Here is a 24845-nt window from a genome sequence, read left to right as displayed (position 1 = left end):
TGCACACTGCCTTAGGGCCGAAGACCTGCTGTAGGGGTGACTTACAGATTTTACAAGCGGTGTTGTAGGGGATGTGGCACACAAGTATGGGCCATGCTGTCTTTTCAGTTTTGGGAGCAACTTGTCATGCAGCCTGCAATGGCTGTATGCACAAGGTTGGTGCTCTGAGGGGACCTCTTCAGTACCCATGCCCTAGGTACCAGGTCGGTACGTAGGTCGGTTGGTGGCCGTCTGTTTTATGTCGATGCAAATGACGAAATGTGAAGATTTAAGGGTTACTCTTGCATTTATTTGGTGCTCTTTTAAATGTGATGTATATAACTGTTGTGGTTGTAGGCGGTCTCCTCTGCCTCATATCCCCTTTCAGCACCTTGTCTTCTTTTTTTCCCAGGTGGAGTAGGTGGTGGTGTTTTTAGGCCACCTTCGTACCTCGGCCTTGGATAGCCATGTCCCTCCTGGAATGTGGCCAGGAGTGTTAGCCTGATGTCCCTCTCTTCTTCTTTGGACTCCTTTGTTTCGCCTTCATTTGTGCATGCCGGTCCCCCTCGCCTCGGTTGCTTCCCTGGAGGTCCCAGTCCCCATCCTCCGTCTGCCCGTGGTGTTCCTCCAGTCACATTCTCCTATTTTTCCTGGTGTCCCTCGTCGTCTTCTTCATTGCCTGTTTTAACTTCGAGGTGACAGAGACTTCCGGGTGACGACCCGTCCGTAGTCCCCCAGGGAAACAGAGGAAATGGCCAGCCTATGATTGAATCTCCCGCCTCGTCCTGCTTCTCCATGGCTTACCTGCACACTGCTCCCCTTCCAGGCATTGCTGTTTGGGCCATGAAGAAACCGGCATTCAGGAGAGAAAATCGTCTGTGGTTTGGCTTTTCCCAGGGATATGCAGGGTCTGAAAAGAGAAGGGTTGAAGATCCAAAAACCAATGTGTGATCCTGGGGTTAGTGTCCTTGTTGCGTGAGAGCCAGGTTAGAGGAGCATGATCAGTCAGCAGAGCAAAAGACCAGCTCCGTAGGTAGTACCGAAGGGCCTTGATTGCCTGTGTGAGGCATAAACATTCTTTCTCAATGGGAGGGTATACAGGGAGTGCAGAATTATTAGGCAAATTAGTATTTTGACCACATCATCCTCTTTATGCATGTTGTCTTACTCCAAGCTGTATAGGCTCGAAAGCCTACTACCAATTAAGCATATTAGGTGATGTGCATCTCTGTAATGAGAAGGGGTGTGGTCTAATGGCATCAACACCCTATATCAGGTGTGCATAATTATTAGGCAACTTCCTTTCCTTTGGCAAAATGGGTCAAAAGAAGGACTTGACAGGCTCAGAAAAGTCAAAAATAGTGAGATATCTTGCAGAGGGATGCAGCACTCTTAAAATTGCAAAGCTTCTGAAGCGTGATCATCGAACAATCAAGCGTTTCATTCAAAATAGTCAACAGGGTCGCAAGAAGCGTGTGGAAAAACCAAGGCGCAAAATAACTGCCCATGAACTGAGAAAAGTCAAGCGTGCAGCTGCCACGATGCCACTTGCCACCAGTTTGGCCATATTTCAGAGCTGCAACATCACTGGAGTGCCCAAAAGCACAAGGTGTGCAATACTCAGAGACATGGCCAAGGTAAGAAAGGCTGAAAGACGACCACCACTGAACAAGACACACAAGCTGAAACGTCAAGACTGGGCCAAGAAATATCTCAAGACTGATTTTTCTAAGGTTTTATGGACTGATGAAATGAGAGTGAGTCTTGATGGGCCAGATGGATGGGCCCGTGGCTGGATTGGTAAAGGGCAGAGAGCTCCAGTCCGACTCAGACGCCAGCAAGGTGGAGGCGGAGTACTGGTTTGGGCTGGTATCATCAAAGATGAGCTTGTGGGGCCTTTTCGGGTTGAGGATGGAGTCAAGCTCAACTCCCAGTCCTACTGCCAGTTCCTGGAAGACACCTTCTTCAAGCAGTGGTACAGGAAGAAGTCTGCATCCTTCAAGAAAAACATGATTTTCATGCAGGACAATGCTCCATCACACGCGTCCAAGTACTCCACAGCGTGGCTGGCAAGAAAGGGTATAAAAGAAGGAAATCTAATGACATGGCCTCCTTGTTCACCTGATCTGAACCCCATTGAGAACCTGTGGTCCATCATCAAATGTGAGATTTACAAGGAGGGAAAACAGTACACCTCTCTGAACAGTGTCTGGGAGGCTGTGGTTGCTGCTGCACGCAATGTTGATGGTGAACAGATCAGAACACTGACAGAATCCATGGATGACAGGCTTTTGAGTGTCCTTGCAAAGAAAGGTGGCTATATTGGTCACTGATTTGTTTTTGTTTTGTTTTTGAATGTCAGAAATGTATATTTGTGAATGTTGAGATGTTATATTGGTTTCACTGGTAATGATAAATAATTGAAATGGGTATATATATTTTTTTGTTAAGTTGCCTAATAATTATGCACAGTGATAGTCACCTGCACACACAGATATCCCCCTAACATAGCTAAAACTAAAAACAAACTAAAAACTACTTCCAAAAATATTCAGTTTTGATATTAATGAGTTTTTTGGGTTCATTGAGAACATGGTTGTTGTTCAATAATAAAATTAATCCTCAAAAATACAACTTGCCTAATAATTCTGCACTCCCTGTAGTATTTCATGAGATAAGCGTTTACAACTGATATAGACAACAGGATGAAGAAGGATAGACTCATCAGGTTGGGAGAGGACCGCTCCGAGTCCCAGATTGGAGGCATAGGTCTGTAGTACAAAGGGCTTGGAAAAGTCTGGACATTGAAGAACAGGGTTAGCACACAATACTGTTTTAAGAGAGTCAAAATTCTCCTGTTCTTGGGGTGTGAGGTTCAGTATTTTGTTTGGGCGCAAGTTTTTCAAGAGATCAATGAGAAGGGTGGCCTTGTCTGCAAACTGTGGGATGAAGTGCAGGTAATAACCAATCCACCCTAGAAAGGATCAAACTTCCTTTTTTGCGGTAGGGTAGGGGAGATCTCGTATGGCTTTTACTTCTTCTACCTGGGGTCTTATGGTACCAATTCAAAATGTTATAACCTAAATAGTGAATGGAGTTTCTTGCTAAATGGCATTTTTCCAGATTGGCTGTTAGACTGGCTTCTCCAAGGGTAGCTGGAACCTTTTCTAAGTGGATTGAATGGTAATCCCAGGAAGGACTAAGGATCACAATACTGTCAAGGTAAGCAGCTGTGTGACTTTTTTGTTTCTGTAGAATAATATCCATTAAACATTGGAAGGTGGCGGGTGCGCCATGTAGCCAGAAGGGCCTTTCCAGGAACGGATATAAGTCTGAAGGAGTGGAAAAATACGTTTTCTGCCTATCCTTTGGGGACAGGTGTATCTGCCAGTATCTCTTCGGAAGGTCTAAGGTAGAGAGAGATTCTGGGCTCTCCCAATTTGTTCTACAAGCTCATCCACCCGGGGTATGCATCAAACTTGGAGATAGAGTTTAGTTGGTGAAAGTCTATGCAGAACCTAACTGTCCCATTAGGTTTAGGTACAAGTACGATGGGTTAACACCAAGGGCTTTTAGATTGCTCAATAACATTACCCTCTAGCATTTTGTTTACCTCTTCCTCTACAGCTGTACGGTGGCCTTAACCTGATAACCTTGCCTGGTTCTGTTTGAATTGTGTAATGGAGCTCAGTCCTGGTTTTGGGGAGACTATGGGGGTCATTCTGACCTCAGCGGTAAAAGGCTCTTACCGCCGGTCAGAAGTCCGCCATTCTACCGCCGCGGCCGCCGTAAACCACCACGGTCATTCTGACCCACAACTACCAAACCGCCAAAAACCCGACATCCACGGAAGGCCGCCTCATCAGCGGTCAGCGATAAACTGGAGATGACCAAACCTCCACTGTCACGCCAACACAAACACGCCCATGCCATTACGACCCACGAATCCACGCGGCGGTCTTTCAACCGCGGTATCCCATTGGCGGTACACACCGCTGCGGTCAAAATACACACACCTTTACAAAACACAGCCACATTGGACAATTCCAAATACACACACCTGATACACATACACACACCACACCCACACATCCAATCAACTATAAAACACACACCCACATCACCCACAAACCCCCACTACTAGAAATTCGGAGAGAAGGCGAGAGAGAGAGAGAGAGAGAGAGAGCACAGCTATCGCAAACCCCAACACACAGACGAACACAACATCATCACCCACACTACATCCACGCACAAAACACCACACACCACCACACACACCACACTCATCACCACAAACACCACCCCACACCACCCCATGGCACCCCAAAGACACCCCAGGTTCTCGGACCAAGAACTCAGGGTCATGATGGAGGAAATAATTAGGGTAGAGCCCCAGCTATTCGGCACACAGGTGCAGCACACCACAATAGCCAGGAAGGCGGAGCTATGGCAAAGGATCGTCGACAGGGTCAACGCTGTGGGACAGCATCCCAGAAACCGGGAAGACATCCGAAAACGCTGGAACGACCTACGGGGGAAGGTGCGGTCGATGGTGTCAAGACACAACATCGCTGTGCAGAAGACTGGCGGCGGACCCCCACCCACTCCACCCGAATTCACAGCATGGGAGCAAGAGGTCTTGAACATCCTGCATCCTGCGGGCCTCGCTGGAGTAGGCGGAGGAATGGACTCTGGTAAGTCTAATCCCATATACTTCACCCCCCCCAACCACCAGCATGCCAACCCGCACCCCTACCCTCACCCCCAACCCCCCAGCACACATCCTCCCTGCCAATGTCTCACCAGCACAACCCACCCAACACAACACCAATCCCTGAATGCCAACACAAACCATGGACACCCATCACCCAAGCATGACCACTGCACATACCCATCCCCCCAAACCACCCTCACAACTCCTCCCACAAGGGAATGCCAGCACTGGGGGACAAGGGCACCCACAAATCGCACGCCATGGCACACACAGAAGCAATAACCATACTCTTTTAACCCTGCAGGGCCCGAACGCCAACACACCGGCCAGGTGGGTCCAGATTTGTCCATCCCGCCCCCAGAACAGGCCCCCAGTGATGACAGCAGCTCTGTCGACCTAGAACCTGATGACCAGCCCGGACCATCGGGGACCTCTGGACAGTCGGTTCCCCACACACAGACACAGGCCACAGCAGACCCAACCCCCTCTGGGAATACCAGCACAGCTCCCACCCAGCGGGCCCATGCCTCTGTCTCCAGGACGCGTCAATCAGCGGTGTCCGCCACTACAGGGCACCCAGGCTGACCCACCACCCCAACAACAACAGGGACCTGGGGGCAGTGGTAGTGGGCACACCGTCCAGGGGACAGAGGCCCGGGGAAACAGGGCAACTGGGAGGGCTGCTGTGCGAGAGGGGGTTGACCGGCCCAGGGAACCCACTCTCCAAGAGGCCCTCACCACCATCATGGGAGCATACCACCGCTCCCAGGAGACGATGGCGACGGTACTGGCCAGGTTCCAGGAGATCCAGGCACAGCAGGAGGAACAGTACATGGGGTTCAGAGACAAACTCCGGAACATCGGTACCGCAATGGGGACCATCGTCCTGGCCCTCAACCAGATAGTCACCACATTGCGGGACCATGTGGCACCCCAAAGGGCCCCTGTCACCAGCCCGGACGACGAACAGCCTACCACCTCCGCCGGCGCTAGTGGACAGGAGGCCCCCACACCACGACAGGCCACCAGAACCCCACCTCCTGCTGAAGATCAACCACCCCGCAAGCGGAACCTGAGAACACACAAGAAGAAAGAGTAGGATGCCAAGACCCCGCCAGCCTAAGATACCCCCTGATGTCATCCCACTGTCCCACATTGTCACCCTGTCCAACCTTGAACTGCCCCTGCTCCATCCTTCCACAGGCATATGGACAATGCACCTGTGCTACTGAGAACTGGACTCTGCCATGGACATTACTCCACCCCCACCCATCACCGTTTTACTATCATGGACCTATACGCAGCACTTAAAATAAATCACCAATTGCACTTCAAATGTCAGGAGTCTGCTTGTATTCTTTACAAATGTACTACACATAACGGTGCAATAATGTTCATTTACATTGTGATGACAACATACCAGTGTCAATAAGCATTAGTCCATGGGCAAACAAAGCAGAAGTCACGCTGTGGGTCATACAGCTCTGAAAAGGGAAGTGAAAGTCAGAAATCAGTGAAAAGGAACTGGGGGGGAAACACAGAAAGTTGACATGCAGGAGGCCAGAAGTAATTGTAAAATGGCGTGGGTGATTCTTACCTGGGTGCTACTGAAAATACTGTTGTATAACTGTGTCCCTGTTGTCCGTGTCGTCCCTGTCGTCTTCCTCCTCTTCACTCTCCACAGGCTCCACCGCTGCTACAACACCACCATCTGGACCATCCTCCTGCAGGAAAGGCACCTGGCGTCGCAATGCAAGATTGTGAAGCATACAGCAGGCCACGATGATATGACACACCTTCTTTGGTGAGTATATGAGGGATCCCCCTGTCATATGCAGGCACCTAAACCTGGCCTTCAGGACCCCGAAGGTCCGTTCTATGATCCTCCTAGTTCGCCCATGTGCCTCATTGTACCGTTCCTCTGCCCTGGTCCGGGGATTCCTCACTGGGGTCAATAGCCAAGGCAGGTTGGGGTAACCAGAGTCACCTATTAGCCACACACGGTGTCTCTGTAGCTGTTCCATCACATAAGGGATGCTGCTATTTCGCATGACATACGCGTCATGCACTGACCCAGGGAACTTGGCATTTACATGGGAGATGTACTGGTCAGCCAAACAGACCACCTGGACATTCATCGAATGGTAACTTTTTCTATTTCTGTACACCTGCTCATTGTCTTTTGGGGGTACTAAAGCCACATGGGTCCCATCAATGGCACCAATGATGTTGGGGATATGTCCAAGGGCATAGAAATCACCCTTCACAGTGGCCAAATCACCCTCCTCAGGGAAAACAATGTATCTCCGCATGTATTTCATCAGGGCAGACAACACTCTGGACAAAACCTTAGAAAACATAGGCTGAGACATCCCTGATGACATGGCCACTGTTGTCTGAAAAGACCCACTTGCCAAAAAATGGAGTACTGACAGCACCTGCACCAGAGGGGGAATCCCTGTGGGTTGGCGGATGGGGGACATCAGGTCTGGCTCCAGCTGGGCACACAGTTCATGTATAGTGGCTCGGTCAAGTCGGTATCGAAGTATAATATGTCGTTCTTCCATTGTCGACAGGTCCACCAGCGGTCGGTACACGGGAGGATTCATCCTTCTCCTCGCAAGTCCCAGCGGACGGTGCCTAGGAAGGACAACATGGAGCACAGAGTCAAGCAACCCTCAGGTTCGTTCCCACAGCTTGCACAGTACACGAATCGCTATGCATTGAAAGGCTTGTATGAGTGGCAATGCAAGGCCTAGGCCTGTGTGACGCAGTAGAAATCATGCCATGTGGGCCCTTGAAATGGCGGCTGTCTGACCTGTGAAGTGTGACAGTGGGATGTGAGGTCACTGCGCTGGCGTGGCTCACCGTGGCGGTAGGCGGTCGAAGACAGCGGCGCAAAGCAGCATTGGTTAACATTGAACCCTATGGGTCTCAGGAGCCAATGACGATGTGCGCCGGCGGTTGCGGTACACACCGCCGCGGGCGTGACTGCCATTTTCTATCTGCTTAATCACTCGAGACCTGATCATCCACAGGAGAGGACCTATACTGCAAGTGCTGCTGTGACCTCGGTCTGGAAGAGACAATGGCTGCTGCGACTGGGGAAAGGGCCCCTGCCTTCACTTCAGAAGAGTTGGAGAAACTTGTGGATGGGGTCCTGCCCCAGTATGCGCTACTCTACGGTCCTCCAGACCAACAGGTAAGTACACTGGGTGCACGTTGAATGGCCTATGCCTGGGTTGTGTATGGTGGATGTAAGATGGTGGGGTGGGGTGGGGAGCGAATGAGGAGTGCAAGGCACGACAGATGAGAGCATGTGCCACATGGCAGGGTTGGGGAGGGGGGGGCAATCACATCTAACATGCAGAAAAATGTTGAAATTTCCTTTCCCACCCTGTACATGTCAAATAGGTCAGCGCCCATCAGAAAGTCGACATTTGGCGTGCCATCGCCAAGGAAGTCCGGGCCCTGGGGGTCCACACAAGACGGGGCACCCACTGCCGAAAGAGGTGGGAGGACATCCGCCGCGGGACCAGGAAGACCGCCGAGTCACTGCTGGGGATGGCCTCCCAACGTAGGAGGGGTGCCAGTCGTACCTTGACCCCCCTGATGTCCCGGATCCTGGCGGTGGCCTACCCCGAATTGGATGGGCGCGTGAGGACATCACAGCAGACACAAGGGGGTGAGTACCAGCACATTCTGCTATCTTTACACGCAGTGGAGGCGTCTGGGTGGGGGAGGAGGGCTGTGGGTGACATTAGGCCAGGGCGCTTTCTGTAGTGTAGTCCCCTCCTTTAGGCATGGCCCTGTGCCCCCGCCCCCCACCTCTGTAGGGTGCCAAGTACAGCAATCCATGGTCCAGCATCACCCATGTGCGCATATGTTGTCCATAGACCTGTTGGCCTAGTCACAAGTACTGAGTAGTGTACCCCGATTGCGCGGCGTAATGCATGAGGCTCCTGTGTCTGTCCTCTCCGCCAACGGTGTTGACAATGCATGCACTCAACCTGTTTTTATTTCTCCCCCCACCCTTTTTCTTTGTCTTCTTGTGCATGTGTGCATTAGCATCATCAGGGGGAGGAGAATTGGCATCGGAGCACGAGGGAGCTCCGGTGGGCCATGGTACAGACACCGAGGTCACCAGTGATACGGAGGGCGAGGGGAGCACCACAACGGGGACCCGTGGTGACACCAGCGACACCGACACATCCTCGGAAGGGAGCTCCCTAGCGGTGGCGGCAACATCCGGGCCCCCCACCTCTACAGGTACAGCCGCCACCCAGCGCACCAGCTCCGCCCTCCCAGCAGCCCCTCAGCCTTCGCTCCGTGCCCGCTCGCCCAAGAAGGCGGGCATCTCCTTCGCCCCAGGCACCTCAGGCCCTGCCCCTGTTACCCCTGCTGCCCTCAGTGCGGAGGTCATTGACCTCCTACAGACCATCATTGTTGGGCAGTCTACCCTTTTGAATGCCATCCAGGGGGTAGAGAGGGAGGTGCATCGGAGCAATGCATACCTGGAGGGCATTCATTCGGGTCAGGCTGCCCATCAACGATCGTTCAATGCTCTGGCCTCAGCACTGACGGCAGCCATTGTCCCTGTTTCCAGCCTCCCTCTTCTAACTGCCTCCACCCTGTCTCTGTCTCCTGTTCCTCAGCCTATCCCATCCACACCATCAGACCAGCCTGCACACACCTCAACACCCAAGGGCAGCTCATCCAGACATAAGCACCACAGATCACACAAGCATTCACCCAAGCAACACCCAGATGCAGACATGCCAACAGTCCCTACCACCCCTGTGTCCCCCTCCTCCTCGTCTCCCTCCTCCCTCCCTGTGACGTCTCCACTCACACCTGCATGCACACCACCATCAGCCAGTACTTCCATCACCAGCACACCCTCCAGTACAGTCCGCACACGTGCAGTCACCACCCCCACTGCCATTTACACGTCCCCTGTGTCCTCTCCCACTGTGTCTGTCACCCCCTCCTCCAAGACACACAAACACAGGCAGCCACCCACCCAACAGCCAACCACCTCACGACAGCCTACGTCACAAGCACCTGCACCCAAAGACCGCACACCTGACTCTCCTACAACCACATCCTCTTCCTCCACTCCCATACCCACTACACCTACCCTTTACATTGGTCCTAAAAAACTTTACCTCTCCAAACTTAACCTCTTTGCCCCACCTGACCCACCCCCTCCATCTGCTAAGAGTCCCAAGAGCACCTCAGCCACCACCAGCCCTGCTTCACGTGTCACCATTGTGCACGGGTTTTGGAGTCCACCCTTTCCCAGCACAGATACATCGGCCAGCAGCAAAGGAACAGCCAGCCCCCCCCCTGGGAAGAGGACCCGTAAAATCAGGGGCCGCCGCAAGAAGACTGACACGGCTGCCCCCAAGGAGCAAAGTCCTGGGCCGTCACCTGCCACAACATCCAGGGGAGGCAAGGGCCAGAGAGCCTCATCGAAGGAGGAGAAGGGCAGCAGGGCGGAGAAGTCAGCCAGCAGGGGCGCGGACCAGGAGGGCCCCACAAGCCCCATCCCGGTTGTGAGGGAGGACACCCACGGGCCCAGGACTCCGTCACAGAAGGGTCCAGCAACTGCACGGTCGGAGGGCGACTAAGCAGGGAGTCCTGGCCAGGTCTGGCTCCCTTGGATGACTGGACAAGCACCGCTGAAGAGGGCCCCGCCGTGCAGAAAGGCACCGCTGAAGAGGGCCCCGCTGTGCAGAAAGGCACCGCTGAAGAGGGCCCCGCTGTGCAGAAAGGCACCGCTGAAGAGGGCCCCGCTGTGCAGATAGGCACCGCTGAAGAGGGCCCCGCCGTGCAGATAGGCACCGCTGAAGAGGGCCCCGCCGTGCAGATAGGCACCGCTGAAGAGGGCCCCGCCGTGCAGAAAGGCACCGCTGAAGAGGGCCCCGCCGTGCAGAAAGGCACCGCTGAAGAGGGCCCCGCCGTGCAGAAAGGCACCGCTGAAGAGGGCCCCGCCGTGCAGAAAGGCACCGCTGAAGAGGGCCCCGCCGTGCAGAAAGGCACCGCTGAAGAGGGCCCCGCCGTGCAGAAAGGCACCGCTGAAGAGGGCCCCGCCGTGCAGAAAGGCACCGCTGAAGAGGGCCCCGCCGTGCAGAAAGGCACCGCTCCGCTGGGCCCCGCCGTCTCAAGCTCCGCTCCGCTGGGCCCTTCCTGTCAAGCACCGCTCCGCTGGGCCCTTCCTGTCAAGCACCGCTCCGCTGGGCCCCTTCCTGTCAAGCACCGCTCCGCTGGGCCCCTTCCTGTCAAGCACCGCTCCGCTGGGCCCCTTCCTGTCAAGCACCGCTCCGCTGGGCCCCTTCCTGTCAAGCACCGCTCCGCTGGGCCCCGCCGTCTCAAGCACCGCTCCGCTGGGCCCCGCCGTCTCAAGCACCGCTCCGCTGGGCCCTTCCTGTCAAGCACCGCTCCGCTGGGCCCTTCCTGTCAAGCACCGCTCCGCTGGGCCCTTCCTGTCAAGCACCGCTCCGCTGGGCCCTTCCTGTCAAGCACCGCTCCGCTGGGCCCCGCCGTCTCAAGCACCGCTCCGCTGGGCCCCGCCGTCTCAAGCACCGCTCCGCTGGGCCCTTCCTGTCAAGCACCGCTCCGCTGGGCCCTTCCTGTCAAGCACCGCTCCGCTGGGCCCTTCCTGTCAAGCTCCGCTGGGCCCTTCCTGTCAAGCACCGCTCCGCTGGGCCCTTCCTGTCAAGCACCGCTCCGCTGGGCCCTTCCTGTCAAGCACCGCTCCGCTGGGCCCTTCCTGTCAAGCACCGCTCCGCTGGGCCCCTTCCTGTCAAGCACCGCTCCGCTGGGCCCCTTCCTGTCAAGCACCGCTCCGCTGGGCCCCTTCCTGTCAAGCACCGCTCCGCTGGGCCCCTTCCTGTCAAGCACCGCTCCGCTGGGCCCCTTCCTGTCAAGCACCGCTCCGCTGGGCCCCTTCCTGTCAAGCACCGCTCCGCTGGGCCCCTTCCTGTCAAGCACCGCTCCGCTGGGCCCCTTCCTGTCAAGCACCGCTCCGCTGGGCCCCTTCCTGTCAAGCACCGCTCCGCTGGGCCCCTTCCTGTCAAGCACCGCTCCGCTGGGCCCCTTCCTGTCAAGCACCGCTCCGCTGGGCCCCTTCCTGTCAAGCACCGCTCCGCTGGGCCCCTTCCTGTCAAGCACCGCTCTGCTGGGCCCCTTCCTGTCAAGCACCGCTCCGCTGGGCCCCTTCCTGTCAAGCACCGCTCCGCTGGGCCCCTTCCTGTCAAGCACCGCTCCGCTGGGCCCCTTCCTGTCAAGCACCGCTCCGCTGGGCCCCTTCCTGTCAAGCACCGCTCCGCTGGGCCCCTTCCTGTCAAGCACCGCTCCGCTGGGCCCCTTCCTGTCAAGCACCGCTCCGCTGGGCCCCTTCCTGTCAAGCACCGCTCCGCTGGGCCCCTCCTGTCAGGCACCGCTCCGCTGGGCCCTTCCTGTCAGGCACCGCTCCGCTGGGCCCTTCCTGTCAGGCACCGCTCCGCTGGGCCCTTCCTGTCAGGCACCGCTCCGCTGGGCCCCGCCGTCTCAAGCACCGCTCCGCTGGGCCCCGCCGTCTCAAGCACCGCTCCGCTGGGCCCCGCCGTCTCAAGCACCGCTCCGCTGGGCCCTTCCTGTCAAGCACCGCTCCGCTGGGCCCTTCCTGTCAAGCACCGCTCCGCTGGGCCCTTCCTGTCAAGCACCGCTGGCCCATTGGCAGTCCCGGTTCTGTGTCGGGCAGGCCTTCACGACGCACTCTGCCCACCATGCCTCCTCCATGACCAGTGGTCTATGTAATCCACCTGATGGACTGTGGCTTTGCACTCCCCAGGATGTTACAGTGGGCAACCCACCCACTGTAGAGACTTGTGAGACTGTGGCTTTGCACTCCCCAGGATGGCACAGTGGGCAACCCACCCACTGTAGAGACTTGTGAGACTGTGGCTTTGCACTCCCCAGGATGGCACAGTGGGCAACCCACCCACTGTAGAGACTTGTGAGACTGTGGCTTTGCACTCCCCAGGATGGCACAGTGGGCATGGTGGACCCTTCGTGGATCTGGTGTCGTGGACTCATGTGGCTGAGGTTCCCCCCCTTCCCTTCCCCCTGAGGTGCCTGTAGTTTTGTCATCTGATGCCCCAGCAGTGTTCTCTCCAACGGACTCAGGTCTCCTGTGTGGGCTTTGCCCATGTGTTGATACACTTTGGCCCACGGACAGTGGACATTTAGGTGACTGTGCAGGACTTATTGCCTATGTTTATCGGTTTCGCAATGTTCTTACTTGATTTTTTACAATTCATATTGCTATTTTACCATGACTTCAAAGAACCTCTTATATACATAAATGTTGTTTCTCACTTTAATTATGTCTTTGCATTATTCCGGGGGGTTTGGGTGGTGTCACTGTGACTTGGTGCTCTGCATTGGTGTGTAGATAGTTGGGGGGGGGGGGGTCGCATATGTGTGTGCCCGTAAGCTTTCCTCCTCCCCCCTCCCCTGTGTCGTAGGTGCAGTGCTCACCGTTGTCGTCTGCGCCGGCGTTCGTACTCGTGGTAGATGAGCAGGTAGACAATAGCCGGTAGGATGTGTAATTCGGGCTCCATGCTGTCCTCCTTCCTCGTGGAGTGTGTATAGGTGAGCGTTTTCCCGTTCGTAGTCTGTTTCCGCCGTGTTTTTATCGGCGGGGCTCCCGCCCCGGAAAAGGTGGCGGATTGGTGAGTTGTGATAGGGTGGGCGGTACATTGTCTGCCGCCTGGCTGTTGGCGGTGACCGCCGAGCTGTTTGTCTGTCCCGCCGTGGCGGTCGGAGTGTTAAAGTGGCGGGCTGTGTTGGCGGTTCCCGCGAGGGTCAGAATACCTTTTTTTTGACCGCCAGCCTGTTGGCGGGTTGGCCGCCGCTTTAACACTGACCGCCAGGGTCAGAATGAGGGCCTATATCTTTGTTCCATTCAACTACTCCTATTGTCTGTTCTCTTTGCTTTTCTGTTAAAGTATGACCGATTGAGGGGAGGTTTTCTGGTTCATCGACATAGTACTGTGATAACTGGATGCCAAGGCACGTTGTATCAATGATAAGCAAGACAGGTTGTGCCTTTATGGTACTGGTGGCAGCTTCTTTCCACTCTTTCAGTAGATTGATATGGAAGATTTGCTCGTCCCTTCTAAAACAGGGAATTGCGATCCTACAGGTGACTGGAGTAACTTGTTATTATACAGTGTAAGGACCCTGCCACTTTGCTAGGAGCTTGTGTTTGGAGGTGGGAAGGAGTATGAGTACTTTACTGCCTACTGTTAAGTGTCTTAGCTTACTGTTTCAATAATAGCATCAAATTTGGTTGGTCCTCACTTTTTTCACGTGTTGGTGTACCTCCCCCCACAGAATATGTATTTTGTCTTTTAATGTTTGAGTATACTCCAGCAGATTTGTTTTCCCTCATCCTCTTCCTTCTCCCAAAGTTCAGCTGCCATGTCCAGCAATGTTCTGTGTTGTCTCCTGAACACTAACTCAAAAGGACTATGGCTGGTTGAAGATTGTACGTGAGTACGGATAGCATTGAATGCGAGGGGGAGTTTTCTGTCCCAATCCTGCCCGGCCTCTGAAATGTTTTTTTTTCAGCTGAGTTTGAATTGTTATGTTGTATCTTTCACCAAACCATCTGTTTGTGGGTGGTAGACTGATGTTCTTAGGTGTTTTATCCCTAGAAGGTGGCGGATTTGTACCATGAGTTTAGAGATAAAAGGGGTGCTTTGGTCTTTAGTATTTCCTTAGGGAAGCTAACCCTTGAAAAAAGCTCTATCATAGTCTGAGCTGCTGTTCTGGTGGTCGTGCTTTTGAGGAGAATCACCACGGGATACCTTGTAGCATAGCTGACCAGTACCAAAATAAATTGCTATCCTTTTGAGGAGTGTAGGAAGCTGGCCTGATGTGTGGTGGGTACCTGAGGTACTTAGGGCCATATGTACGAACACAGTTTCCCATAGAGACACATCATGAGTAAAACCCTTTGATACATCTGGCCCTTACACCTTTATACCAGGCCCAGGTATCCCCCCTCATAGTAAAGTGTAGGCAGTGCCTAGATGCAGGCTCTCTAGAGGTAGACATGGATGAGCAGCCAAGGCCTATCTAGGAGACATGCAAAGCTCATGCAAAACTACTGTAGTCATACAGCACCAATACACATGAACGAAAACACTCAGTTGTACAAAAATAAAGGTACCTTATTTTTGGAACAAAATACCATAAAGTACTAGAGAGGTAACCCTCCGGTAGGATGTAAGTACTACACTAAATATATACACTAGTAAACAGTAATAGGCATAGAAAAGGTTAGAAAACAGTGCAAATAGCAATAACCAATATTGACCCTAGAGGGAGCCCAAATCATATACTAAAAAAATGTAATGCGAACATGGGACCCCTACCTAGGTAAGTGGAATGTGTAGAGTGGAGCTGGGAGTACTAGAAACCCAGAGGAATGTAACACAGTATCCCGCAGCGACCAGATAAGTAGGAGTAAATCACTGGAATTTCCCTAAACCACCCAAAAGGAAGGAAAAGGAGAAAAGAAACCCAAACAAGACTGCAAGAAACCAGCGGTGTATTCCCGGAGAAGACCTGTGGATAGAGGAGACCAAGTCCAAAAGTCACAGTGCAGTCCAGGAGGAGTAGGAGCTACTACCCACCTAGCTGTACTTGCAGGAGTTGGTCGACGGTAAGGAAGACCAGGTCAGCACTGCAGTCCTGGAGCCGGAAAAGAGTTCCTTATGGATCCAGAAGATGTCCCACGCTGGAGTGAAGATTGAGGACAGGTGTCGTGCAGGAATTCCTTGGCAAAGGCAAATTCATGGTTAGTGAAAAAGTGGTGCTGCCGGATACCAGCAAGGCCCAGGAGGACTCAACCCAAGAGGGGGAGTCCCAGGGGACCCTCAGCGACAAAGTGGACCAACAGGTGCGTGGTCAGCACCTACAGGAGTCCCACAGTACAGGGACCCAAAAATTGCAGAAGGAGCCCACCCAGCTCTACAGAAAGTGATCCCATGTTGCAGGAGAACCACACAGAGAGCTGTGCGTCGCAGGAAGGAGTGCTAGTGACTGGAGCTACACGTTGCCTGAAGATTCATTGGAGGAGATGCAAACAAGCCTTGGCAGCTGCAAGAGACGTGGTTCACAGGGGTACTGTCCTGCGTGGGAAGGCAAAGGCTTACCTCCACCAAAGTTGGACAGCCGGCAGAGAGGACCAAGAGGACTACTCCGGACCACCACCCTCCTGCAGATCCATGCAGCTCAAGATGAGGGGAGATCCATGCAGACGGTCGTCATTGCAGCAGGTGGCTGCGGATGCAGGGGAGTGACTCCTTCACTCCAAGGGAGATTCCTTCTTTCTTCTAGTGCAGGCTGAAGACATGCCACCCTCCATGGATGCACAGCTGGTGGAAATGTTGCAGTTGCTGGCAGAAGCCCTGGAAACAATGTTGCAGAAGAGTTCTTCTTCTTGGAGGCAGATTGTCGGGTCCTGAAGGGGCCAGTCGCAGTTCTGGAGGCCAAAGGTTGAAGTGAAGGTTGCAGAGGAATCCTGGTGGCATCTTGCAAGCCACATCTGAGGACCCACCCAAGAGAGAAACCCTAAATAGCCCTAAAAGGGGGATTCACCGAGCCAAGTAAGCACCTATCAGGAGCAGGCTCTGACATCACCTGCCTGGCCAGGCCACTCAGATGCTCCCGGAGTTCCCTGCCAACCTTGGAAACAAGATGGCAGAACCTGGGGACCCTGTGGAGGAGCTCTGAGAACCACCCCAGGGGTGGTGATGGACAGGGGAATGGTCACTCCCCTTTCCATTGTCCAGTTGCGTGCCAGATCAGAGACCGAGGGGGATCCCTGAACCGGTGTGGACTGGTTTATGCATGGAGGGCACCAAATGTGCCCTTCAAAGCATACCAGTGGCTAGGGGAGGCTACCCCTCCCAAGCCACTCACACCTAGTGTTACCTCCCTTTTCCAAAAGAAATACTTTGTTCTGCCTTCCTGGGTTTGATCACATCAAGCAGCAGGAGGGCAGAAACCTGTCTGAGGGGTGGCAGCAGCTTGTGCTGCCCGGAAAACCCTGTAAAACTGGTGGTAGCAATGATAGGGGTCGTCTAAGGAGCCCCCAGAGTACATGGAATCCTACTTCCAATACAGGCAACAGTATCGGTGTATGATTCTGACATGTTTGATACCAAACATGCCTAGGTTTGGAGTTACCATTATGTAGCTGGACATAGATAGTGACCTATGTCCAGTACACGCATAAAATAGCGTCTCCGCACTCACAAAGTCCAGGAAAATGCAACTGGAGTTTGTGGGGGCAACTCTGCTAGTGCAGGGGTGCCCTCACACCCAGGTACCTGCACCCTGCCCTCTGGGCTGAGAGGGCCTACCATAGGGGTGACTTGCAGTGACCTGTAGTGAAAACAGGTGCATTCACCTGTTTCACGCAGACTGCAATGGCAGGCCTGCAGAACCCTTTGCATGGGTTCCCTATGGGTGGCCGAATAACTGATGCAGCCCATAGGGATCCTCTGGTACCCCAATACCCTGGGTACCATATACTAGGGATTTACATGGGGTGTACCAGTATGCCAAATGTGAGAAGAAACAGGTACAGTAACCAACATTTACGAGAGAGAACATAACCACTGGGGTCCTGGTTAGCAAGATCCCAGTTGACACATTCAAACACACTGACAACAGGCAGAAAATGGGGATAACCATGCCAAGAAAGAGGGAGCGCCTGTGTGTGGTAGGGAGCTGGGACTACTAGTTGAGTATGTATTGTGACCTGTGATTTAGTATTTTGATAAAATAGTCCCCTCTTTATGAAAAAGAATACTCCTACCTTCTCTGGAGTGTCGGGAAACGCCCTAGCGTGTTTTGTTGTTGGGTCCGCCCTTTGACAGGCTCGAAAGCTTCCTGGGTTTTCCTCGTTAGGGTGTACTATGGGAGAGCGAAAAAAGACGTTAGCATGGTGGGTCGTCTGGAGCGCTTGGATTTTTCTCTCTTTTTTCTCTTAGTAACTCAGTTTTTGTTTTGTCTTACCTCCCTCAATCATTTCGGTTTAATAAGGGGCTTTTAACGGCCCTCTGTGTGTACTTTCCGATGGTGAAATATTTTCCATGAGGTGAAGGATACAACCCACCCTGAGGGGTGTCTTATATCCTCTTAAGTCAATCTCGACGAAAGCCAAAGGGCATATCTGGGGTTCCCCAAGTACACAGGTTATTTCAGCTCTTTTCGCCCTCCCTCCACTGATCTGCAGTTACCATTGCCACCTTTATTACCGAATGTCTACACCCTGAATCCACTAATGCCTTAGCCCGCTTGTTACTTACCTGCCTCTCTACCATAAGGGGGTCCACTAGAGGTCTTACAACAGACCTTCCCTCTTGAAAGTCGCACTTCCATAGGTTCGGGACCTTGTTCTTTCTGTGGGCAGTTGCTGGCTGTATGGCACCCATTCTGCACAGTGAAAACACTGTGGAACCTGTCCCGTCTCCCTTCCCGGAAGCCAGAGAGTCTTTGGGGCCTCCAAAAAACTTCTAGGGGTGGGGTTTGTCAGTATGCTAGTCTTTACAATTGGTAGGGGTAAGGGTGACACATGTGGGGGAGCTCTCGATTCCACCACCCCCACCCCGCCTAACCCGAGACTCTGTCGAGCAATGATGAGCACAGGCTAAGTCGATGGCCTTGGAAACTGTTACATCTGACTGCTGCCTTATCCGTGTTTGGGTAGCTCCCAGAACTGCTTCTAGGAACTATTCTAATAATATCTTGTTGACGACTTCTTCCTTAGTAGAGTCACTGGGCCTTAACCATGTCAGACCCAGATCCTGTATTCTTAAAAAGAGGGCTTGGAGATTATCTTGGGAACCCCATTTCTCTTTTCGGAATTTCAATCGGTAATGCTCAAAGTCACACCCAGTTCTTTCAAGGATAGCTTTCTTTACTTCAGCATATAGTGTATGCCCCCCCTCCCCCCTTTCAGTATACTGGTCAGTAAGGGGACTATATACTGACCCCACCTTTCTCTTGGCCAGGTGGTTGACGTGGCCACCCTTTCAAAATTGACAAAAAATGAATCCAGGTGTTCACCTATTTGGTACATTTGGATGGACCTAAGAGCTTGCAATAGTCTCCCCGTTAGTTTTTTGATGGCCGACTCGTGCACTAGTTGGTTATTGGCTATTATTGTAGGCTGGGTTTTTGTCTTTGTCCCTCTGTTAATTGGCTTATCTCATCATCTCTGGGGAATCTGAGTTTTCCATGTTTCCTTTCAGGTAGTTACACTCTCGTCTGGCTCGCCACTGTGAACGGTCGGTTGGTGGCCGTCTGTTTTATATCGACACAAGTGATGAAGCATAAAGATTTAACGATTATTCTTGCATTTATTTGGTGCTCTTTTAAATGTTATGTAGATAACTGTTGTGTTTGTAGGTGGTCTTCTCTGGCTCCCATTCCCCTTTCAGCACATTGTCTTCTTTCTTTCCAGGTGGAGTAGCTGGTGGTGTTCTTGGGGCGCCTCCGTACCTCAGCCAGCCACGTTCCTCCTGGAACGTGGCAGAGAGCGTTAGCCTGGCGTCCCTCTCTTCTTTGGACTCCTCCGTTTCACCTTTCTTTGTCTGCGCTGGTCCCCTTCGCCTCAGTTGCTTCCCTGGAGGTCCCGGTCTCCACTGCCCCATCCGCCTCTGGTGTTCGTCGTGTTCTTCTCCTCACTTTCCTGGCGTCCCTTGTTGTCTTCTTCATTGCCTCCTTTAACCCGGAAGTCGCAGAGACTTCCGGGTGATGACCCGTCCATAGTCCCCTAGGGGAAACGGCCTGCCGATGTTTGAGGCTCCCGACTGGTCCTGCCTTTCCGCGGCTCGCCTGCCACACGGGTACCATTTACTAGGAACTTACAGAGGTGCTGAAGGGCCTGGTCACTTGGAGATCAAGTGACCAGGTGTCTTGTTTTGGGGAAGGAACAATGGCACTGGGGTCCTGGTTAGCAGGAACCCAGTGCACTCCAGTCAAAGCTGCATCTAAAAACCTGGCAAAAAGTGGGGGGTGCTGCAACCAGAACCCAGCTCCCTACAACCCCACTCTAGGCCACACCATGCCAGTCCACTTCACACCTGGTCAGTCCACTCCACCCCACTCTGTGACACTCTACTCTTACAGTTTACTCCAGTCTATGCCATTCCACTCTGCCAATCTCCTTCACTCTACTCTACAACACTCCACTCTACACAACTCCCTCTATGCCACTCCATGTCACTTTACTCCACGACACTCTGCTCCACTTCACGCCCCTCCAATACACTCCACTCTGCTTCCCCCACAACACTCATGACACTCAGCCACTCCATTTTATGACACTCTGCTCCAGTCTATGCTTCTCCACTCTACAACAATCTACAATTTACTCCATTCTACGCCACTTCACAACACTCAACTACACTCTACGTCTCTCTGCTCCACTGTAAGCCACTCCAGAACACTCTCCTCTAGTCCACTAGCTTTTATCCATGCTGACAACAGCCACACTGGTGTACAACTTGACTAAAAGACATTGGCAAAGCCAATAACTAACTATTGCATAGGTAAGACCTATGGCTTTGCCAGTGCTTGTTCCTACTTGTTTCCTTGTTTTTGTAGCATGCTGTCTGCCCTCTCACATTGCTCCTGTAGTAGTGCCCCCTGTATCCAGTGCTTAATTTGAGCCAGACGGGCCACCGGCACCCATTTTTGGGGACCCGCACAAATTTTTCCTGTGTCAGATATTTACCAAGTGAAAGTGAGAGAGAGAATAACGCAGAAATCGGGCGAAAGAAAAATACGGCACAGCTGTCACAAACAGAAAGTAGGAATCTGCAGGTGTGAGAAAAGGGGGCAGGGAGTGTCAGATAGTGGAATTAAGACAGCCAGCCTTGGTATTCAGCCATCAACGTATAAATGTGCAGGTCTCTGGCTGTTGATCAGAGCTTTGGGCAGTTGCAGTCTTTCTTTCACAAATGAAGGAATGCCTTATACCTCCCTCAGTGCCTCTGTTGCCCTGTCCTAGTGTCTGTTACCCTTTCTATCATTCTTGTGTCTCTCTGAGTGTTCATGTCTCCCTTTCCATTTGTCTGTTCCTTTTCCCCCCAAAGTTATTCTCTCCCTTTCCATGCTTACCTTCCTGTCCCCCATCATTGTCATTCTAATATGGCCATGTGTGTCATTCTGCCTGTGTTGCGCTCTTTGTTGTGTGTCCTTATTGCAGTGTCTGAGGACCGTGGTTTGTGTGTCCTGGTCACAGTGGCCTCATGTCTGCCATTTTGAATCAGTGTGTCCTTGCTTCCCTTGCTCTTTGTCTGTGTGTAGCTTCCCTAGGATGCTCTTCTAAAGGTTCTGCTTTGTACGTGAGCTGCTCATATTTGCTGGCTCACATGTATCCAAATCCTTGGGCCTGAAATTGGATGCAGAAGTTATTCCTGTGCATGGTTTACTACATGTAAACTGTTGAAAATGGTAATAGAGGAAGTGTTCACCTGAGATTATCTTCCCTTCTCTCTGTAGACTTTCCGAAGTTATGTGCAACGGTGTGTACCAAAAATTATCTCTCTCACTGTGACTAGACCGTCTCCATATGAGCGAGAGAGTCCGTTGTAAGGTTGATGTGCTCTTCTTTTGTACTTCTCCAGTCAGTGATGGAGAGCTTGCTGAAAGAATATTTGCCTTTCTCTGACTAGATTTCTGTCTTTGAAGGTTATGTAGCAGCCAACTGTGCATTTGTGTATGTGTCTCTCCATCCACGTCTGTGTCCCAGCGAATATTGTGATACACACCACTCCAAGAGGTGAATGGAATTTGTGGTATGGATAAATTTGTCAGACTCTGATCCTAATGTTAACAGACATTGGATGTGTGGGGTGAGCTCTTGTGGATGCTTGTAGACCATGTGTGATGCTGGTGACTTACATAGGCTCTGAGTGAGAAAGGAGCGCTCTTGGCAAGACAGCAACACTTTGGACAAGGCCAGTAAAGGATGAATGTACTTGATCTTCCTTTCTTCTTCCAGAGAGAGCTTGCTCGACAGACCCATGGGATTATTGATTATTATGTGCGCCTCTTGGAAGAGGACGGCTTCCCACTGCTACGCTGTGCGCTCTGTATTGGAGGCATGTCCGTCAAGGAACAGATGGAGACCATAAAACAGTAAGTTATTGTCTGCAACACAGAGATAATGCACTCAACTCCAAGCATTTTAGGTGCAGGTAGGCCATTAATGGTTTCTGGATGTGGTACATTAATTGGCCCTTTAAGCCCGCCTTCCTTCCCTGAGTCCCTTTGTATCTCGCCAGGCAAACAAACTGACAGGTTGGCTCAGTGCAAATAATCTGCTCTTCCGACTATTCTGCTTGGGTGCACATAATAAACAGTCCTCCCTCATGGGGTCTCTGCTAACCTGTCGTTCTCTGAAGAATGCCTTTAACAACCTACCCCACTTGGGTGGATGCACATGATCTAGTTTTATCCTTTTAAGGATAGGTGTGACAATTGTAGGGATGTCTCATGTTCTACCATTCTAATCTCTTCATTTTCCCCCCTCCTAATAACCTGCTCCTCTCCTCAGAGGAGTGCACATGATGGTGGCGACTCCTGGACGGCTCATGGATCTACTGCAGAAGAAGATGGTGAGCCTAGACATCTGTCGGTATTTGGCACTGGATGAAGCAGATCGCATGATTGATATGGGCTTTGAGGAGGACATCCGCACCATCTTCTCATATTTCAAGGTACCCCTGTGCCTCTGTCTCTTCTTTTCCAAGTTCTGTTTTCACATTCACTGGACATCTTCCTCTCCCACTCTACTCCCCAAACTGGGTCTTTGCCTTCTCACTGCACCGCTTGTCAGGGGGCTTTTTGCTCATCCTTGTGCTGATCCTGAGACTCTACCTGCCTATGCCAGTGACTCTTTCAACCACCACCCATCTACGGATTTTGTCTCTCACACACCATCAGATGGAGGTCTGCCTACTTACACTACTGCTTGTTCTGAAGCTCAGCCTCCTCCACCCCCTAATTATTTTGCAGTCTTTCCTTCTCCACCATTGCACATTCTGGAGCTCTGCTCACCCTCCCTATGCATCCACCACTGGTCCGGACATTTGCCCGATCTTGTTGATTCCTCTACTCCCTTTGCAATATCTCACATCACTTTGATCAGTCTTTAATGTGTCAATAATGCACCTCCACTCACCAAATATTCTTTCTTTTCCTGGTGATCAGAGGCAGTTCTCCACCAATGCTAAACATGCTTCACCATTTCTCCCTCTTGAAGATCAGGCGTTCCCTTTTCCATTGTTTTCTGATATTTTCATAAAAGTGCGATCTTAGCCTATCCAGACCAATAATGCTGTTCTTCCTCTGGCTAACTACTGGCTATTTTGCCGTTCTCAATCACAGGTACGTTTTCCCTCTCCTCACTGTTTGTTTTCCCAGCCCACCCTTCTTTTCCGTATGACCCTTTGTTATTTAAAACTCTTCTTACCTAAACTCAAGAATTTGGGTTGAATCCTATCACCAAAAATATCTCAGTTTTTAAAAGATAACATTCCAAAATTATATTTTCAATCAGCCATGTATGATCTTTATTATCTTTTGATTTAGGATTTGTATGTCACTTATTAGGTAGCAAAACCAAACACGTAGTTTCAGTTCGTATCATGTACGTGTATGGTTTATTAGGTCATTTCCAAATTTAAATTTGCCTATAGTACTTCAGACTCATTCTTCCTAATATCTGGAGTTTATACGTTAGCCAGTTCTTGAATTCCCTACTATTTACTAAAAAAATAACTCAAAATTATTCATGAATCAGTAGTTAAACATTTCTCCACACATTTCATCTCACTCACTGTTTACATAGCAATTCACATATTCAGTGTGCCTTACATCAGCTTTATCATCGTGTTATCTCTGTGTTATCTTATTTACATCTTCAGTTAATAATCAATATTTTCTGAATGCAGTATTGTTTCTGTTGTACCTTAACATGACATTCATGCTCCTGCCACCTATTATTCATTCTGGAAAAATACAGTTTTTTTTTCTTGAAGCCTTTAATGGGCTTCAGACATGACTTCAGTGACTCACCCCATATAATCCTAAATCCCACACATTGCACTGAGACAAAAATTACACCTTTTGTGTTTCCATGGTTATGTTAATATACAAGCTAAGGCTTTAGTGGGGAACAAATAAGCCTTTGAAGAATGTACTTAAAGGGCACATAAAAGCTGCCGAAGGGCATTAATGCTGACATTGATTGAAATTAATTGCAAACTCTTATTTCCCAATAAGAGGGAGAGAATTTGGTATTTAAGTTTGTCCACAATAAACACAAGCTTTCTCTGCAATGACCTCCCTATTGTCTGCATCATCAATGATTCCTGGCTCAACAGCAAGTGCCACTCATTGTGCTACAGAAAAATGAGGAAACAATGTACATTTTGTGGGTCTTTATGACAATCTGACAAGACCCTCCACTAGTTGTCCTTCGAAGGACAAGAGAATGCAGAATGCACCAAAAGTGGAAAAGTTAAGTCATTTTAATCACTGCAAGGCTTGAATCATTCTCCACCAGAAACTTGGAAAGATCCGGATACAGTAATGGATTATATTGAGGGCCATTTTTGCTGCCAATCCAAACAAATGATTCCACCCTAGAATGATGCAATTGGAAGTGCCAGAATGCTGCCATCCGTTTTGAGGCAAATAAATATTTAGTCACTATTCATTTTGAACAATTGCAAAACTCTGGCTTGCTTAGACACTAATTCTAACCAAAACTCAACATCGGATTGGAGTCCCTGGTGTTACCAGTGCAGTCATGAGCCTGAACACAGTTTCTGCAAGAAGCAGAGCCTTGATCCATTACGTAGTTTGAAAGACGACCAGCCTAGTCACAAGGCTAAACACCACACCATGCACACCAACCCAAAGCAGGGTAGATTTCGGCAGCCCTGATTTCTGTTTGCCAAATCCTAAAGGTACCTAGCTTCAAAGGGACCTGCCATTTGAAAGGTCTCTTAAACATGTCTTTGTGGCTCTTTTGCGTTCTGAAGTGTAGGAAACTCACAAAGGTGGT

The 24845-nt window shown here is 51.4% G+C and overlaps 1 protein-coding gene across 1 annotated transcript in view; it reads left to right on the top strand.

Annotated features, from left to right (window-relative positions):
• Positions 1-24845, top strand: part of DDX41 (DEAD-box helicase 41) — a 167815-nt gene that overhangs the window by 49090 nt on the left and 93880 nt on the right. The window contains exons 9-10 of the mRNA XM_069244503.1: positions 21774-21910; positions 22329-22491. Of these exons, the coding sequence (XP_069100604.1) occupies positions 21774-21910; positions 22329-22491 (300 nt within the window). The remainder of the gene's footprint in view (positions 1-21773; positions 21911-22328; positions 22492-24845) is intronic.

Source organism: Pleurodeles waltl, chromosome 7 (genome assembly GCF_031143425.1).
Source record: "Pleurodeles waltl isolate 20211129_DDA chromosome 7, aPleWal1.hap1.20221129, whole genome shotgun sequence".
NCBI classification, from domain to species: domain Eukaryota; kingdom Metazoa; phylum Chordata; class Amphibia; order Caudata; family Salamandridae; genus Pleurodeles; species Pleurodeles waltl.
The sequence above is the reverse complement of the archived record's forward strand: the minus strand, read 5'-3'. Positions and strand labels throughout refer to the sequence as shown.